The sequence below is a fragment of the Erpetoichthys calabaricus genome, chromosome 3 (genome assembly GCF_900747795.2).
Source record: "Erpetoichthys calabaricus chromosome 3, fErpCal1.3, whole genome shotgun sequence".
NCBI classification, from domain to species: Eukaryota; Metazoa; Chordata; class Cladistia; order Polypteriformes; family Polypteridae; genus Erpetoichthys; species Erpetoichthys calabaricus.
Genome location: NC_041396.2, coordinates 224318618 through 224338952, shown reverse-complemented (window position 1 = coordinate 224338952; position 20335 = coordinate 224318618). Strand labels below are relative to the sequence as shown.

General features: G+C 36.3%; 1 protein-coding gene across 1 annotated transcript in view; it reads left to right on the top strand.

Annotated features, from left to right (window-relative positions):
• faxcb (failed axon connections homolog, metaxin like GST domain containing b) overlaps positions 1-20335 on the top strand; it is a 38438-nt gene that overhangs the window by 15853 nt on the left and 2250 nt on the right. Inside the window, exon 5 of the mRNA XM_028797847.2 lies at positions 9027-9143. Within this exon, the coding sequence (XP_028653680.1) occupies positions 9027-9143 (117 nt within the window). The remainder of the gene's footprint in view (positions 1-9026; positions 9144-20335) is intronic.

Here is a 20335-nt window from a genome sequence, read left to right as displayed (position 1 = left end):
GTCTGTGTGGAGCTTCTGCATTCCCCTTGTTTCTGTTTTTTTTCCTCCTAAAGATAACATTTGTTAGTTCAGTCTGTGATTATGAACAGGTTTAGTATGAGTAATTGTGTGTGCGTGTGTGCGTGCGTGTGTGTGTGTGTGTGTGAGTGAAGATTGACTGGATGGACTTCCCATCTGGTATTAGTTTTTGCTTTGTGATGGAATAGGTTTCTGAGGCAGTATGGTCCAAGATAAGGAAAAGCAAACCATCACTCCTTTAAGCTAAATGTAAACCATATATCTAAAACAAACTTCTACTTGGTGAACAAATCTAGACATTTCAACCAACTTACTACAGCTTCTTGCATTGGCACAGTACTGTGCTTGCCAATCAGCATGCAAAGTTCAGTATATATTTTTGACTGTGTCTTATCCATATAGCTTGAAAGAATAAAGCCCCTCATGATATTTTCTATTGTTTTCAAGTGGTTTTGAGAAACAATGCCAATTATCAAGAGAAATACCGCTATAAAATTTGAAGAAAGCACGTTATTAATAAAAAAAATAAATAAAATATTAAAAATCCAAAGTAATATACTGTTAAACAGAATAATCAGCTAACGGCAGATATTATGTATCAGTAGAGATTGATGGAGTTTTGGATATTTTTTGCAGTATATTTAATTCAACAATAGGAAGTAACATTTCTGAACTAGAAAGTTTGCTTTTAAATGCAGTTATTGATTTTATAGTTCTCTTTTTCAGGTATTAAGTTGTTTTTACATTTAAAAGTAAAGGGTACATTTTTAAAGTATTGCCTATGTATGGATACTGTCATGTAATGAACAACTGCACATTTTTCAATCAGTTTTCTTTTGCTGGCATTCATTTGTTCTTGTTTATCTATTTCAGTAGCAAAAATTCAAGAATTAAAATCAATAAATTCTTAATGATCAGTTTATCTTTATTGACTATGGCATATGTGAAATTACTATAGCTAAAAGTTAAAAAAAAGTTAACATTTAATTATTTGTACTGCTTATGGAACCTATTTAATGTTTATGAGCCATCATTATATTATACATCAATTCAATAAGATGAAATATTAATATATATTGACTTTTAAATATACCATTTTCGAGGTCTTCAACATAAACCAGACCTGGACAGGATGTCAGTGTATCACATGATACACTCAAATCCACACACTGAATCAATTATTCACTTATTCAATTTAAGGTTCCTAATAAATAATTTAAACTGTACTTGATTGAACTTTGGTTTCATTGAGTACTGTACTTTTTGTATGAAAATTACTTGGCACAAATTACAGTTTGTGTGTTTGTTATTGAATGTGTCACTCATTTAGATCTTTCAGTTTTAAGTGTTGAGTTTGTTGTTCATGGAGGAAAACACATACAGTAATACATGATTAAATGATTGACATTTATGTAATAAGCAGCAAAATTATTTTGAATATGTCTACTTGGCATTCTCTCCTAATAATAAATATATTATGACATGTTATTGTATTTAAGCATTATTGAATTATCTAAGAAATTGAGTCTCAGTAGCTATTTAGGTCCATTAATTTTTGAGTCAAGATTTCAACAGTACTGGATTTTGCACTTGAGTTTTTACTGCAAATTGGAATGTCATGCTTTGTTTCTAATATCAAAAGGCTGCTTAGAGTCAGCCAGACTGTAGGTTTATAGGGTTATTATTGTTATATGTACAGAGTACAGTAAAATTCTTACTTAATATTGGGTAATTTATGTTTATGATGTAATGGTTGTTCATCAGTTTGTGTTAAGTTAGAAAACGGTCATTGCAAGATTCTTGAAAATTATCTGTTTACTAGCTTTTGATAGGAAAATATAAACTAAGCAATTATTTGATCAAATGAATAGGTGCCCACAGACATAAATGTCCATAGTTTTGTGGTCCATGCTTCATTCTTATCAAATTATCTTTGCCCACACAGAGTCATCCTTTTGCAGGGTAGCAGGGTAGAGGTGTAGAAAGTTGGGTAGGTTTCTTAATACCTAGCATTTTCAATAAGTTAAACACTGAGTAAGTCTGAGATAGTGGTAAGGTGATTGTCATGTACAAGATCAACAGATAAGAGCTTCTCTACCTTCAAATGTATTCAGCATTGGTTCCTTATTTTAAGTAATTGGTGGACGAGTATATTGCTGGTAAACTGGTGATAGTTTATCTAGTGCTCTACATTTAGAATAATGCATAGATTCAGGGTCCATGAAAAAGCACGTACATGGCTTTGGAACAGAAAATTGCCTTCCTCATAAGTAATTATTAGCAATATAAGAAGCAACCTCACAGTGTCCCGTGAAGACTCCAGACTGCAACTGAAATGATTGCAGATGCAACCAAAATAGGTTTGCCAATTATCATTTCCACCTGTGGCGAATGAAATCATTGAAACTTTAAACTATTATATTGTAACAGATGCAAAGGGCCATTTTTTTATTGTTGAGAGTGTGTGCTGTTAACATATGTGTTGGTACAGGCTCCCCTTGCTTATCCCTGAGCAGCATATAGGCTGGTTTATATACCGAGCTGGGTGTGAAGGAGTTGTGACGAAAATGATGTCAGAGGTGGAGACGAGTGTGGAAAAATATTTCAAAGCACACAGCACTGCTAAGGGGACAGCCGTGAATTTCAATAAGAGGCTTGTTACACTTGTGCCGGCAGGGTCGGATTTACACATTTCTACTCCCTAGGGCAAAGCACATAATTCTGCGCTCTTCCCCCCCCCAAAAAAAGTTGATTTATTTTCAATGTAATATCCATCCATCCATTATCCAACCCGCTATGTCCTAACTACAGTGTCACGGGGGTCTGCTGGAGCCAATCCCAGCTAACACTGAGCGCAAGGCAAGGAATAAACCCCAGGCAGGGCGCCAGCCCACCGCAGGGCACACACACACATCCACACACCAAGCACACACTAGGGACAATTTAGAATCACCAATGCAACTAACCTGCATGTCTTTGGACTATGGGAGGAAACCGGAGTACCCGGAGGAAACCCACGCAGACACGGGGAGAACATGCAAACTCCTCTCAGGGTGGACCCGGGAAGCGAACCCGGGTCTCCTAACTGCGAGGCAGCAGCGCTACCCACTGCGCCACCGTGCTGCCCAATTTAATATCCATCCATCCATTTTCCAACCCGCTGAATCCGAACACAGGGTCACGGGGGTCTGCTGAAGCCAATCCCAGCCAACACAGGGCACAAGGCAGGAACCAATCCTGGGCAGGGTGCCAACCCACCGCAGGACACACACAAACACACCCACACACCAAGCACACACTAGGGCCAATTTAGAATCGCCAATCCACCTAACCTGCATGTCTTTGGACTGTGGGAGGAAACCGGAGTGCCCGGAGGAAACCCACGCAGACACGGGGAGAACATGCAAACTCCACGCAGGGAGGACCCGGGAAGCGAACCCAGGTCCCCAGATCACCCAACTGCGAGGCAGCAGCGCTACCCACTGCGCCACCGTGCCGCCCCAATTTAATATGTAATAGTTTATTTTTGAAACATATAAGCACTTAATACAATCTTTATAATCTTTGAACCACATTATATTTTTAATTCAAAACTACAAAAAAAACTTTCCTTCGAATTTCTTCAAGTCATCTTAAATACCTACTAAAATTTCTTCATTCGTGCTTTTGTCCACGAAAAGGCTTCAATTGTTTCATTGAACTCGACAGATCTTGTTAAATCTGCTTCAATGCAAAGAAGTGCCCTTGCATTCAGCTTATTTTGCTGCATTGTAGATCTTAAATGATCCTTGATTCTTTTCAGAGAAGAAAAAGACCTTTCAGCTGAGGAATTTGTCACTGGCATGCAAACAAACATTCTTAGTAAAACATCAACGTTTGGATAAACTGTTTGTAGTCCTTTTTCGACGATTACTTCTTTGGTTAGTTCAAAGTATTCACCCAGACAGCATATTCTATATGAGAAACAGCCAATAAAATGGACATAAAATGCAAAAGATTTAAATCGATTCACATCTGACATTATAAAATTTTATTGAAATCTTTTGTATTTTGTGTCAAACTTACATTACACCACATTAAATGATGCTGAATAAACAAGCCATAAGTTGTGTATGTTTCATGTTTTGTAATGAAAATCTCAGCCCCCCTTATAATTTGGTGAACACCTCTGTCAACCTTTTCTGTTTATGGCTTTCAGGCTTACAGCCCTGAGTAAACTAAACAGTATTAACTAACAGTAGTAATGATATATTTTATGTACCTACTATCAGTAGATATGTAGAAGTCAAGCAATATGACTGTAATTAATCACTTGGAATCACTATTGTAACGCCAAATCTGGAATTTTCCTTTAACACGTGGTTTACGCTAAGTGTGTGAGAGAGAAATAGCAAATGACTGAGCAAGACAGCGCAAGCTGTAGAGATGGGCAACAACAATGTATCGCTCAGTTTATTTAACGTATATGGATGTAAAACAGCATTTTATGTAGCCTTTTCAAAATAACACTGAAAAAGTTGTAAATATTTCGTTGTTATTTCTTCTGTATATACGCCCCCCCCGACTGCTGCGCCCTAGGCCATGGCCTAGGTTGGCCTTATGTGAAATCTGACCCTCTGTGCCGGAATAATGAACGAAGGGCTGAATATGACGCAATTGGTCATTAAAACAAAAAGTAGGCATGCAAAACATTTGAAATTCTTCTGTCCATCATATAGGTCCCCTGTTATGAAGGTATCTGTGTCCTGCGTCCCTTCTGATTTGGCGCGGCACAATAAGGTGTGACTGTCACCGATCTACTAGTGTTTGTGCATCTTTGCATGCTGTTTCTTTTTGATTTAACAAATACCTTGTACAAAATACCAGCCTGTCCCTCAGTAAACGTGTGAGCAGTTGCCTGCCTGCTGTTTTGTCACACACAGCGATGTGATGAAGTCTGCATTTTAAGGTTGAAGGTGTGTGTGACTGAGAATGACTGTGAATGTCAATTTTTTTTTATTCAGTTTTATTCTTGAGTGCTCCTGCTCACGCTGAAGTAGTATGCACCTTCTGATCCATGATGTCAAAGCCGCACTGACAAAAAACGAGAGACTTAGGTATATATGACATTTGGAATAATTCATTTTATGACCTGTATTGTACATTTCGGAAAACGTTGTTGCACTAATGCAATATTATATTCATTTGCATACCTTCATGCAGGTGTAGTTAGAGACCGCGTTTGGTTTTTTGTTCTGATATTGTTGCTGCATGTTGGTATTTCTTTTGAACTCCAGGAGATGCAGAGGACAGAATAGTATAGAGTGGTCAGTTCTGCGCTATATACAATTATCAGATTCAAATGTTAACAGTTCCCACACACACCCAAGGACCGTCTTTACGACATGTGTATAAGGTGTGAAGCCTGAAGTCCAAATATCAAATAAACACTTTCACAAAAAGTACAAGTATAACAAAACAAGTGTGCTTTTATTCAAGAATATAACCGAAGAAAAAAGAAAGCAGGTTACGGTAGGCGGTTGATGCGACAGCTTGCGTGGTGCAATGCTCAGAAGCCCTCCCCGCAAGAAACGTCCACTCATATATAAGAACAACGCAGCTGCACCAGGCGTAAAGGCGAAAGATGGCACCATTTGGATACAGGACGAAGTCCGGCGTCATCCTGCCAATCACTTGTCCTTCAAAGAAACAGTACGGCTTACAGGTTAGTCTTTTATTGGTGTCAACATATTGCAGTAGTTTTATTAAAAATAAGTATCGGTTGTTCTAAAACCGTTCACATGTGAGATGCCCGTGCACTGTGTCATCCCCGGGATTCCCGGGAATGGATAAACCCGTCCAGGAATGAATTCCCTAGTCTCCAGCTCCTTTCTACTCTCTGGATTTTTTGTCTCTTCTGATAAAGTGAGGGGAGAGTTGGGAAAACTCTGCATAAACAAGGCTTCAGGGCCAGACAGAATCAACCTCAGGGTGCTACAAAATATAGGCTAGCCAGCTGTCCGGGGTTCTACAACGCCTGTTCTCCCTTTCCCTGAATTTTCACAAGGTTTCCCAGCTGTGGAAACATCCTGTGTGGTCCCAGTGCCAATGAAAGTTCATTCCAGTGATCACAAGGATTTCAGACTAATTGCTCTAACTTCATACTTCATGGAAACCTTTGAGAGGCTGGTCCTAAAACAGCTGCGGCCCCTGGTTTCAGAACATCTGGATCCTCTGCAGTTTGCCTATCAGACACATATAGGTGTGGAAGATGCTGTCTTCTATTTTCTCTCTTGGTCAAAGCTGGCACCACAGTCAGGATAATGTTCTTTGACTTTTCCAGTGCTTTTAACACCATTCTGCCCCACTGACTGGGGGAAAAGCTTAAGGCTTTGTATCTTGAATCTTCACAATCTCCTGGATCATGGACTATCTGACCAAAAGATGGAAGTTTGTGAGGCTGAGGGACTGTGTGTTAGAAATGGTGGTGTGTAATACTGGAACACCTCGGGAAACTGTCTGGGAAAAGCTTAAGGCTTTGTATCTTGAATCTCCACAATCTCCTGGATCATGGACTATCTGACCAAAAGACGGAAGTTTGTGAGGCTGAGGGACTGTGTGTTAGAAATAGAAATGGTGGTGTGTAATACTGGAACACCTCGGGGAACTGTCTTGTCTCCCTTTCTGATTTCCAGCACAATACTAGCACTTGCCATCTAAAGAAATTTCCAAATTATTCGTCCATCATAGGCTACATTAATAATGGAGACAAGTCAGACTACAGGAAGGTTGTGGAGGACTTCGTCTTGTGGTGTAGTGACATCTTGCAACTGAACATCAGCAAGATAAAAGAGGTGGTGGTGGAGCCTCTGAGACCAGTCACCAACCAGGGGGAGGATGTGGAAGTGGTGCAGAACTACAAGTACCTAGGGGTCCATATAAACAACAAACTTGACTGTCTGACAACACAGTGCTTGTGTATAAGAAGGGCCAGAACAGACAAAGGAGATTCAGGTATTTTGATTTGTGCAGAAAGCTACTGGATATATTCTTTCAGTCCATAGTAGCCAGTGTGGTGTTCTATGATATAGTCTCCTGGGGAAGCAACTTCAGCTCAAAAGAAGCACAATGACTGAATAAATCTATCAGGAAAGGCTGTGCCATCACAACTCTAGACACACTGTAAGCTGTTGTAGAGAAGAGGATGGTGGCAAAATTGGATGTCATCATGAAAAATACCCTCAGTCCCCTCCAGGAGGTGCTCTTTTGGAGCACTTTTAGCTCATTCCACCACAGTGTGCTAAGAAGTGCCTCTGGGGGTCTTTTCTGCCCACTGCTATCAGGCAATTAAATGCGTCCTCCTGGGGCACTCGTTAAGTTTATTTTGAAATACCATTTTGAAATATATGAACAATATACATTGATTGATTGATTGATTGATTGATTGGCTGTAATATTTGTCCTGTCAGTCTGTATACTTGTTTTTAAGTTTCTGCTGCTGTATGCATGTGAATTTCCCCATGGGATTAATAAAGTTTATCTAATCTAATCTAATGTTTTAAAACCAGAGACTGAGTCCTGTTGTTTAAGTGTGTGGCCAGGCAGTATTTCTACTTTTACAAAGTAAAACCCTTTACAAGTTAAAGAATTAGTCATTGATACTACTTCGTTTACTTTCTTTTTACGTTAATCTGTACTGTTGTGGTATTTTATTTTTTTTTACAGATAGTAAGATTCTTTAGAAAGTGTTAGCCTACTAATTGTGATGATTGGTAAAGCTCAGCTAAAACTACTGGGATGATTCTGGCAGAAGCCTTCTTGTTTTTGATCCATTGGGAACATAACAGATGGTATTTATTTCCACCAGTGCCTCCCCCCTGTTGCCATTGTTGTTGTGTAAATGTACTCTCCCACTGCCTCTGTGCTTCCACTTTCACAGCAAGGGTTTGGTCTCAAAAGAATTTCATAATTTCCCTTTCCCCTGCATACTTTAGAGATGATACATTTAAAAATATGCAACCTGGAACAGTTTGTACCTAAACGTTGCTTTATTCGATTTAATTTCCATTGTTTATTCAAAACAAGTTTTTTTTTAAAGCAATAATACCATAAGATTTTGAAGGGAGATCCTTCTTTTAGCATATACAGTACACCAGCATGCAGTATCATACCACTGCTTTGGTAAGTTAACAGCCAGCGAGAAACTAGAGAAAAGCAGTTTAATACAGTGTGATATTTTAAAATGTTGCCACCCTTTAATCTACAAATATTTAATACACCATTTCAAGAAAATCTAGTAGTTTATATTTAAGTTTAGATATTGAGTAAGAATGAATTTTCAAAATAACAGTATTCAGTGATGCCATGGTTGATAGTGTAACAGGCTTACAGCACTTAGATCACAGCCTGTATTGTTGGCTATCATACCTTCTGTGCAGAGTTTGAATATTTGCCTCTCAGGACTCTGATTTACTCCTACAAGTAAATAAAAAACAACAAAAAAATGTTCATATGTTGACTGCTATTAAATGTTAAACTGCAGCAGATTGATGAATCATTTGAGACATGACTCTGCCATGTGCGGCATGCTGCTAGGATATGCTTTAGCTCCCCTGTGACCTCAGGCAGAATTCACAGGTTAGGAAGCTGAATGAATTAAATCTCATTTTCATCTCTCACTTTCAATGAAGAAGAGGTATTGTATGAATATTTAAGTCTCATTAAAATATTCATCAGAAGTTACAATACAGATCACTGTAAGCTTAATATAATAAATGTTTTGTACAGTATGCAAGAATTAGTTTTCTACAAAATGTACTGTTCTTTTTTGTATCTGTTTAAACCCTGCATTTGTACCTAATTTTACTTCTTAATTATATTAAAACTAAAAATATGAGAACTGTGAATATAATAGTTTATTATTCTGTATTTATTGAGCTCTTGGCATAGTCAAAGAAGTTACTATTGCCTATTTAACTTAAATGATGACTTTCAAGACATTATATATTAACATTTTTGTTATTCCGTAGGAGACAAAAAGTATATAATGGGACCAAAGCTATCCAGTGTAGATGCCACTGTATTTGGGCACCTAGCTCAGGCTATGTGGACTCTGCCTGGGACAAGGCCAGAGCAGCTCATTAAAGGTAATTACCATTTTTTTGTGTCATTCATATAAAAAAAACAAGTTACAACAGAAGTATAATAGAAGGCTTTTTTTAACATTTTATATTCTCTCCACACAAAAGTTCCACTTTCAAGATTATCTTTTATTTGCTAACTGTATGTTGGCAATAAAGGAGGTGGCTTAATTCCAAACAAGAATTGTTTTAAAAACTCCACAGGTACAATTGTATTACATTAAAAGAGTTGCATATCAAATGAAACTGTGCATTTTGTACTGATGCTTTGCTCTGTAAGAACAAAATTAGCAATATCTAGTCTAGCTTATTTTTAAGTAAAAAAATCACTTCAGAAGTAAATATTGCAACTGTTATTGTGAATAGGTTCTATATAGTTGTTTAAACTACAGTATATATGTCTGTTAGATAGTGTTACAACCATTCATTGCATTATTTATATTATTTAAATAGTGTGAATAAGCAGGTTATAAAATGGTTCAAAGGAAATATACAGTATATATATATAAATATTAACTGTATATTATATATTATATATAAAATTATACATGACAAATTTCACGAAAGTCAGATAATGTTTTCATTGTGATGTCATTTTCATTTTTTTAAATTTTTGTTTTAATTTTTTATTGATTTTATTGAAAGCACACAACATTCCATACAAATAGATCAGTTTTATAAGAATAGGATTGAAAACAAATCAACCCCCACCCCTGAGAAAGAGAGCATGGGCAGCAGAATAAAACTTAAACCTAGTGAAAATAAGCAAATAGATAAATTAATAAGTGAATATAGATAAATGGAGAAGAAAAAGAAGAAAAAAAAGAGAACAGGAAGAGAATCTGCTTCCTCAGTGCTTTAAAAGCTTATTCTAAAATGTTATTGATTAGATCCTGCCAGGTTTGGAAAAATTTCTGCACAGATCCTCTAAGTAATATCAGTTACCCATTGACTTAAAAATGGAGAGTTAGGATTCTTCCAGTTGAGCAAGACAAGTCTACTTGCCAATAGTGCAGTAAAGGCAATTACAGTTTGTTTGTCCTTCTCCACTTCAAGCCCATCTGGAAGTACACCAAACACAGCTGTTAGTGGATTAGGAGGGATTGTGATACCAAGGCTGTCTGAAAGGCATTTAAAAATCTTGGTCCAAAATTATGTTAATTTGGTGCAGGCCCACAACATGTGACCCAATGAGGCTTGGACTTGATTGCAACGTTCGCAGGTTGGATCTTGCCCTGGAAACATTTTGGACAATTTTAAGCGAGGCAGATGTGCTCGATATATAATTTTTTGCTTTGCACATATGGAGCTCGAGTGAATTCTCTGCATTGCTACCTTCCACTCCTTTTCTGATATGTTGAGGGAAAGATCCTTTCCCCATTGTCCTCTTGGATCTTTGAAAGAGAGAGACTGTAAAATGGTTTTATATATTGCAGAGATGCTGTTTAAGTCCTTGAAACTGATGAACATATTTTCCAGCATAGAGGGAGGTGGGAGATGAGGAAAATTGGGCAGGTTCTGTTTAATAAAGTTTCTAATTTGAAGATATTGAAAGAAACGTGTAGCTGGAAAGTTAAATTTAGAATGTAATTGTTCATAGGATGCAAAGACGTTGTCTATGTACAGATCTCTAAGTGATTTAATCCCAAATGTTTTCCAGACATTAAAAACTGCATATGTTTGCGATGGTTGAAAAAGGTGGTTCTCGTGCAGTGGTGCCACCGATTAAAAATTCTCTGATGTCATTTTCATTTTGACAGGTGTATGTTTACATTTTATATTTACTAGGGGGCTTTTCCCCCTGCACGCTTCGCTCGCCAACCCCCGGGCTTGTGCTACACACTAGCCTCTTTGCGGTTGTGCCGCTCACATATGGGGATGCAGATGTACAAGTTAAACCGATTGTTATTTTCATGGGAATTGTTACATTTGAATAATAGAACTAACAATTTTACATTACAGCGAGTAATTAACCATATTAAAAAATAGTAAAATGTAATAATTTGAAAGTAAATTATGTTTCATGTTGCGTTAGAGTTATTTGTTGCGTAATACGATTTTGTTCTGTTTGGCTTTGAGATTAACATGCAAATACAGTACTTTTTAAACTTACACTTTTACTGTAAAACTTTAGTGAAAACAATTTTTTGAAATACATTTTTCATCAATATTGCATTGAATTTTGATTCTGTGTTTGGACTTTCATTGTGACAACACAACGTATAACTGCCCATGATTGAATTTCGTTTCTTTCTCTCTATTAAATAAAATGACTTTTTCAAATGTTTGGGCCTGAGATTTGTTAATTCTTTGCAAAAGCTATTCTAACGGGAACCTGTTAACGTTTTAATATGAATGGGATATCAAGATCTCCTTTGTTATCTAATGTTATCCGCGGAAGATGTACTACATTACCTTTCTTGGGTACATCCTTCTTTCTACAGTAATTCATGCGGTGGAAGACCAGACGGTATTAATGGTTGTAGATATTCTTCAGGATATTGTAAGTTGATGTTTTCATCTTCCACATGATCACCACCAACTTTTTCAGCATAGTCTATTGATAAGCATTTAACCAATTTGCCATGTAACCGATTGACAGTTTGGTGTTAATTTGTTTGACTTCATCGTTTCTCGGTGTTCGGATTGCCCATGTACTCATTTTTTCTGTTTATAACCCTTCGTCATGAAATTCTTCAAGTAAGATTTGGATGTAATACATCTTCTTTAATTGGGAACTTAAAGTAAGGAAAATGTTAAAATTTATAAGAGGTGAGAGAGCAGGAACTGTGTCTGTCAAAAGTATCCACACGAATGAGAGGTGAGGGGACCGTGTGCGTGGTTTAATATGGTTGAGAGGAGGGCGTGACTTGAAAAGATCTTATGGCCAAAATCTCGTCTCGCGGGACTTGAAAAAATCTCTTGAAGAAAGTCTTCCCATCTCTTGAATAAAGTCTCTTGAAAAAAGTCTCATCACGTCTCAGGATTTTTTTATACTGTATAATAGAGAGATATTGCAACCATAATCAAGTCTACACAAAGAACCACAACTGAAAGGATTTCATTGAAAAAAAAAACTTAAGAATTTCTATATTCCCAGACATCCAGAATTCCAACAATTGGAATGTTCTTACTCTTTGTTATATCTTCTAAATTCATTAATTTAAATTTTCCAAGGTGGAGTAAGAGCTTTGCATTTTTTCCAAGCCTTGAATTAAGATATATGCAGCAAGTTATTTTGGCACATTTTTAATTTAATTTCCAGCTTTATCAGTCCACCATAAGTCATTGAACTCTTTATGTAAAGAAAATCTACATTACAATGTCCTTCTTTATCTTTCCAATTCACTTTTCCTTATGAATGTGGATGGGAAGGTTGATTGACTGGTAAATCAAAAGCTTTATCCTAAGAGATGGCTCCTACTTTTTCACCAAGATCTGGTACAACATCATTAAAACTGCTGCCACTGCACTAATTTGTATGTCAGTCTCATGACTGAGTCATGATGCTATGGTACTTGAACTCCTCCATATGGGGTAGCTGCTCAACTTATAATTATAGGCAACAAGCTACCCTTTTCTCAAAGAGCATTCAAAGATTACTATTATATCTGAAACACAGGAATTTCATTTTTTAGGAAAAATAATTTATTCTCCCTTTTGCACCACGTTATTATCTTATTCCTTTTTTAATTTCTAAATATTTTAACATTTTGAGTAATGAAGTAAATTAAATGAAGTATAAGAGTAAATTGTCTAAAAAGGACACTTACTTGGCAAGTTGCCTATATTTCCATTTTAGTCTTATTAAACTTGCAAGGCTTTAGCGATGCTATTTTTTACATCAACTTTATAACAGGAAGAGTATTTTTAAAATTTCCTGGCACAACAAAAGATCAAAGGACAAAAGAGACTGGAAGCACACGCTGATACAGCACATTGCCGCACCCACCACATGACAAACCACCTCAGAATCTCAGATTAGGACCCGAATGCAGCAATGAAATGGGTGACACCTCAGCACCACACTAGTGCAAATGGAACAGTGTAAGTTTTTTTTAACAGTGGCTGGAGTGCCAATCCTGCCACCAACCCCAAAGTTTTCCCTGCAATTGCAGGACCTGCAGGTTAATGTCATATGCAGGACGAAGAAATTGCAGGTTAAGGACCTTACTTATAAGCCCAGTGGAGTAGAGTCACATCTGCCATTTGCGGGATTTGAACCAGCAACTTTTCAATTGCTGGCACAGATCCCTAGCCTCAGAGCAACAATAAAAGGGTTTAGAATATTTTTATAAACATAAATAATATCTTTCCAGCAACTTAAACTAACTGCAAGAGGGTTTTATTAGCTGTACACATATTTCTGTACATGTTCGTCTCTGCCTATTTTTGTTGGTGTGATTTTATCCCATTTGTCAATTTGACTTTTCTTCCTCTTGAGATGTATTTCATACTGTATGTGGTTGTAACCTTCAATCTAGACCCATAATCTAGCTGGAAGGAGGCCATATATTATGCCTGAAACATTTGCTTAATTGAATCATATACTGATATACGTCTTTTCAAAAAAGTCTAAAAAATATATCTTGATTGTTCTTAAAGAATACCTAGCTTGGAATAACACATTTTCATTTTCTCAAAGTTTTTCAAATTTAACAGCGAATGTCTTTGGAGAGTATTTTCCAGAAAGACATAATACTCTTTCAGTTTCTGGGTTTCCTTTAAACCACATCAATGCTAGCAAATGAAAACTTTATTAAATTTATTTCTACACTCAAAATATACTGTATCTCAGGGGACAAATCAATTCATACATTTCACATAAATTACAAATCAAATTAGTATATTAGGTCATTAGTAGTTATTACTAAAATTTTTAGGATGTGCTAAGCATATTGAAATTTGCCAAATACTATGCTGTACAAAAATAGCTGTCATTACAAGCAGAATTTAGTGAACATAAAGAAATAAGTAACTTATTTAAGGAATATTATGTTTTGTAGTGCAAAGGAGGAAATGTTTATGCCATCAGAGTCCCTAATTTTTAATCAATATCTACCGTATATTTTAGTTATTAATTATGAGGCTTTTCTTAACATATTTCACAGTGTACACCCTATATAATCCTAGGTGATGATGGGAAAGGAACTTCTCAATTAATATCTCAGATAAGGAATGGAATTCATCCATTCATAATACATATTCTTCATCAATCTGTGTAAAGCTTAGTATAATTAACCTTAAAATTGTACATGGAAAACATGTTTCAAAATCTAGGAAATCTAAAATCTGTAAGGGATAGGATTCTAACTGCGAAGTATACAGTATCATTAAGCATGGGCCTTGCTAGGTGATCTGTTTTGGGATTTTCTTATGCTAACACCATTTTGTAAATAAAAATTATCTTATTTTTCAGATAATGTTGGATTGACAATTATTACTAATCATTTACTGGCATTTTTGAGGTGACAACTAATGGAGAAGGATAAATCTCTGATATAATTCCTTATACTACACTGCTAATGCATAGGCTAATCTTGCTCAACAGGAAGAAAACAAACACATCTTTTGTAACTAAATTGTGAATAAATGTCTTGTATTATCTGTAGCTTGAAAAAATATCTAATTTTCCCTGCAAGGAACAGTGCAAAATTTGAAAGATGGCAGGTAGGTTTTCCATAAACCACCAAAAGAAGTAGGTACACAAGCTCTCCCTACTAGTTTCTCACCAAGCCTTTTCATGTCTTTTCTGAAACGTTTTAAGAAAAATGGCAACCACATGAGAAACCTAGAGAAGTATAGTGAACCCAACCATGCCCTCTAAAGCTTTGCCCTCAGAGGGAGTATCTGACCAACATAATGAAAGACACATTTGTCTAATATTGAGAAATGTATCAGACAAAGGTGTAAATATTGTTAATGTATGCACATGCAGAGAACATATGTATACAGAAACAAATGCATATGTGAATCGTACAGTGCATCAATATTTTGATAATAGAAATTACATGACAAAATACATAAACTAAATCATTTAAGGAAATATATGTGAAATTTGTACTTGAAAGGTTTATACCTGAGCACACTCTAAATTATAGAATATGAACATGGTCACAAAGAATCAGAGAGGAATTATAAAATAACAAAAATAAGGAGAGCTTGTAGTTGCTGTATTAGTGGATAGCTGAGTACAACATAAGGAACCATCCATCCATCCATCCATTTTCCAACCCGCTGAATCCGAACACAGGGTCACGGGGGTCTGCTGGAGCCAATCCCAGCCAACACAGGGCACAAGGCAGGGAACCAATCCTGGGCAGGGTGCCAACCCACCGCAGGACACACACAAACACACCCACACACCAAGGCCAATTTAGAATCGCCAATCCACCTAACCTGCATGTCTTTGGACTGTGGGAGGAAACCGGAGCGCCCGGAGGAAACCCACGCAGACACGGGGAGAACATGCAAACTCCACACAGGGAGGACCCGGGAAGCGAACCCGGGTCCCCAGGTCTCCCAACTGCGAGGCAGCAGCGCTACCCACTGCGCCACCGTGCCGCCCCATAAGGAACCATTGCTCATCAATTGTTTTGGAAGTAATGTTTTTGTTTTCCATTCATTCCGTCCATCCAGAGTCTCAGTGAGTTAAGCTCATATTGGTAACTTCAGATTCAAGGAGAGGGACAACATCAGATTACATGCCAGTCCATAGCAGGACATGCTGATGCAAGTACTGACATTCATATAGGATTAATTTAGACTTCCCTTTCAACCTAATGAGCACATCTTTGAAAAGTAGGAGGTCATAACAAGTTTGATTTTATGTAACTTAAAAACATTTTTAATGATAAAATTGATTTTTTGAATCAAATGGTAGCTAACAGAACTTAGTGAGGCTGTGGTGCATTACAGCAGAACACATGCAGTTTTCACACTAAGTTAAAATTTTAAATTTACTTTTTAATTTGTAGCTTTTTGCAATTCACATCATTCAACCTTTTAAGTACATTTTAGTTTTTTTTTGTTTGTTATTTGTATTGCATTTTTTTCTACTGTTGCCATTTCTGTGTGCAACTTTTGGTTTTGGCTATTTTCATTCAGTATAAAGTTCATGTTTATTGTCGTGTCCCCAGTGCACTGAAATTATTACTCACAAATATGACCAATGTGTAACACATCACAACACTCTTACAGACCCACAATATTAAATCTTATTACTAATTCTATTGATGTACGCAGAAGAATAATAGTGCAGTGCAAAAATTCTGCATAATCAGGTTTTGAGACAGAACATCTATGAGAGCATTTAAAAGTTGAATGTATAATGCCAATTTTTTTCATTATTCTTATAATGTGAAAAATGAAATGATCAAGTATTTGCATGCTCATATGAAACTATACCTACTGTAAATGACATTCAGTGTTCAGTGTGCATTATTGAAACCACCCCACTTCTAACCAGCTGAAGTATGGTTATATAAGCATACAGTATTTAGGATTTCCTGGGTCTTAATTGAACTGGTAAGTTTATGAAGCTTGTCGATAAAGGTACATGGAGAGTGTTCTGAGCCACAACAGTTGAGGAATGATGGTGGATATTTGCAAAATCAAACCAGAATGACAACTGAAAATTTCATGAGTGTTTACTGATCTTATGGTTTATTTATTTGTTATTAGAATCTGAAGAGTAGAAAGCAGTCAGGTGCAAGACAACAATCAAGAGTGGGAGACCTAATTGCCCTTTAACCCTGCCTGCACACATTTGGAATGTGGTTCCAGAGTAACTAGAGAAAACCAACACAGACGTGGTTAGAATATGCAAAATCAAAACAGAATAAAATGGCCTAGGAGCTGAAAGATAGTGCCATTAACCACTACAGCAACATGCCACCCTAGGTTTAGCTGTGCCACTCAAATGTACTTAATTTTTGGAACCACAGATTTTATGATATTCGTGTATATGAATATGCGGGTGTGTGTTACAGCAGATTTCACTTTAACATGTTTAAGTGATACACCCTTCTCTGATACAGATAATTAATCTTACAGTATATCGATAATTCTAAACTTCTGAATTGTTTTCATATTTCAAAAAAATCTTTGGGTGAGGAGCAACCAGGTTTATATTAAGGCTAGATTGTTTAGCAGAATACTGTATCTCTCTTTTTATGTATTTCAATGGTCTGTTATCGAGAATGACCAACAGAATCTCTATCCAGGACATTCAATGATATGTTTTTCATAAGTGTATGAAAAAATGTCCACCCATCCATTTTCTAATCTGCTTTTTCTTGTTTATGCAATCTGTTATGGAAGAAGAGCTCCTGGTTCAAGGTCTCCTTTTTCAAATTAGCAGCCTGTCACAAAACAAATAGTGCTCTACCTTTTACAGTTCATCACTGGCTGCACCGTCTACCCTTGACTAGGAAAAGCTCAAGCTAGAAAAGTATAGAATGAAAATAAAGCAGTGCTCATTTTCCCACCAAGAATAAACTGTATAATATTAACAAAACTTTCCATGCCAAACCTTGATACTTTTCTTTGACACACATGCTTCAGTTTTTGTGAAACCTCCATTTTATGTGGATTCAAAAGAGTTTTCTGAGTGCACAGAGGAAGGGGCAGTTGCATTGGTTGTTACTGCTTGAAAGGTTTTAGCTCAAGGATACACAAAGCCAAACAGAAAAACAAACTGTCCAAACCAAAAGAGTTTGAAGAACAATTATGCCTTGAAGCAAAGAATTAAAAACTTTATTTAAACATGGGTGAAGTAGGGAACAGGTTCACAAGCATGCTACCAGATAATATGTGTGTTATTTTGATTTGCAATAATGGCCCCTATGGTCATTTGGTCTTCCCATGAAAGGTGATATAATTTTCAGAGGCATAGGTATACTCTTAGCTTTTCCTGTTTTAAAATTGAATGCTCATTTCATAATATAAAGCTGTGGTCAAATTCGCAAAAGAAATGCTGCTTAGTGGTAACATGCTTTTACATAGCTGAACAAATTGGCTTTGAATGTGGCTTTGATATTGACCTTCTCTTTATGGTGTTCTAACCTGGGGCAATCAGATTCCTTTGTGACCTGCCTAGTAAGTGTGATCAGTGCTTAGAGAGTGTGTTTATTGTTTCAAGAAGAAAGGTAGCTTGGGCTGTGAAAGGCAAAGCTCCACTAACTGACCTGAGGCTACAGTAGCCTAGTGGGAATCTGTCAGGAGGCTACCTTCTCTTGATGTTGAGTGACAGTGTGATCTTTGTAGTTAAAACTGCTGGTTTATTCCTCACCTCTTACTCACTAGCAATTCACTTTACTAGCGCCAAACATTTTTAATTTGATTCAGCATTTTAAAGTATGTTTTGATATTGTTTCCTATACACAGGTACAATGAAAATTACAGATTGGGTGTCTTTTTAAAGTTAAGAAGGTTGTGCTATATTAATTGGGTGGGGTGTCCAACTAGGATTCTAATAATAATGTTTTCTCATGAGCCACAGTCATGATCTCTAAACAGTTAGCCTTTAGATGCTCAGATTTATTGAGATTATCATGTTGAATGGCATAGAAAGGACCATTCTACAATATATATTCATCTTATTCATTACACTGTACCAATTGTTTCAATCCCATGTATAATTAAGGAAGGATGCAATTTTTTAAAATATTATTTTTGTCCCTGTGTTAATTGGGCATGAGGATATTTTCTAACATCCCTTCATTTATTTTCTCACTTCCAGCTACTGGTTAATACCATTCCTACCCCAAGGTACAAGAAATGTACATTTAACTATTTTAGTGCACATTTATTTACAGTTTTGTAATAATTCCTGCAAGCTTTGAAAAAAATCACTGCAGTTTATTTTCATTTCTTGGACTGGAAAGGGCACCTCAATATACCTCAACATAAAATGCTCCTGGTATTTAGATAATGAAGCATTGCTTTCTTGTGAGTATGGGAAGGCGATATATAAATAAAATGTATTATGTATTATTGTATTATTTATTATGGGGTTTATTTGAAAATTTAAATTTCTCGCTAAACTTGTCTACACCACAAGATGGTGCTAGTGGGCTTTTTAATGCAATTTAATTACTCTACATATTTTCAACTAGAGAGGAGACTCCTGTGAAAAATCTGCTACTGGTGCTTAATAGCAATATAAAAAATGCAGTTGTACTAACAACAGTCATTTTTAAATTAGTGTAACATTACCATTAGTCACTACAATGTTTAGGCTATTATTTTTTTCTGTCTTATCCTTCACTGAAATTAATTTTATGACAAATCAGTTATGAATGTATATATATCTCTACAGGGTGTTTTTTTTACAAATTACAAAGCAGCAATTCGAAACTCATAAGTTTGCTGTCAATTAACATAGTACTCCTGCTTTTCAGCATACTTGATCTGGTGCCACACAGGTTTTTACTTTTCCTTCAGGAAAGTTTTTTTTTTTGAGCAGATCGCAAGCCTTGTATGATCCGACTCCAAATTAAAGTTCTGATGAAGAAAGTGCATTTTAAAGAAACTTTAAAAGGTCCCAAGTGAGAATAAATGTTCCTGACAGGGCCAGCCCACAAAACTAAAACAGCTATTCTTGGAGCACTCAGACTTTTTTTTATAAAACATTTATTAGATTTTATTAGTGTACTTTTAGTAAATGAGCCTACTGAAGGGTTTAGAAGCATTGTTATTAAGTGATTAATGAGTCATAATGGTGCTCATTTACGTCACTATCAAAAGCTTTCATTGCTGTGTTAATTTATACTAATGTGAAATTTTTTAAATATTATATATAGCTCCTTTTCAAGGTGAAACATTTTTATTCACTTTACATTTGAAGCACTGGGGGGAGGGGAGTGACTTATGTAAGCTGACATAGTGAATCAATAGCAGTGATTGAACTGATAATCTAGTTGTTTCAAGTCGAATGGTTTAGGTACAAAGTTAATCTGCCTGACAGCTAATTGTAGTCAATGGCTTTTTCTTAACACATAATCTAGTTTAGTGCATAAATGTATACTTGTTAAATATCTCACTGTAAAAATAAGTGTCTTTCACACTCCTATAGATGCTTAAATATTCATAGTAGTTATTTAATCTCTGATAAAGAACCAGCTAAATCTTCCAGTAGGTTGCATGGGACCTATTGTCTTAGGTTTGTGGCTTTCACAAGCAGTAATTATAGCCAT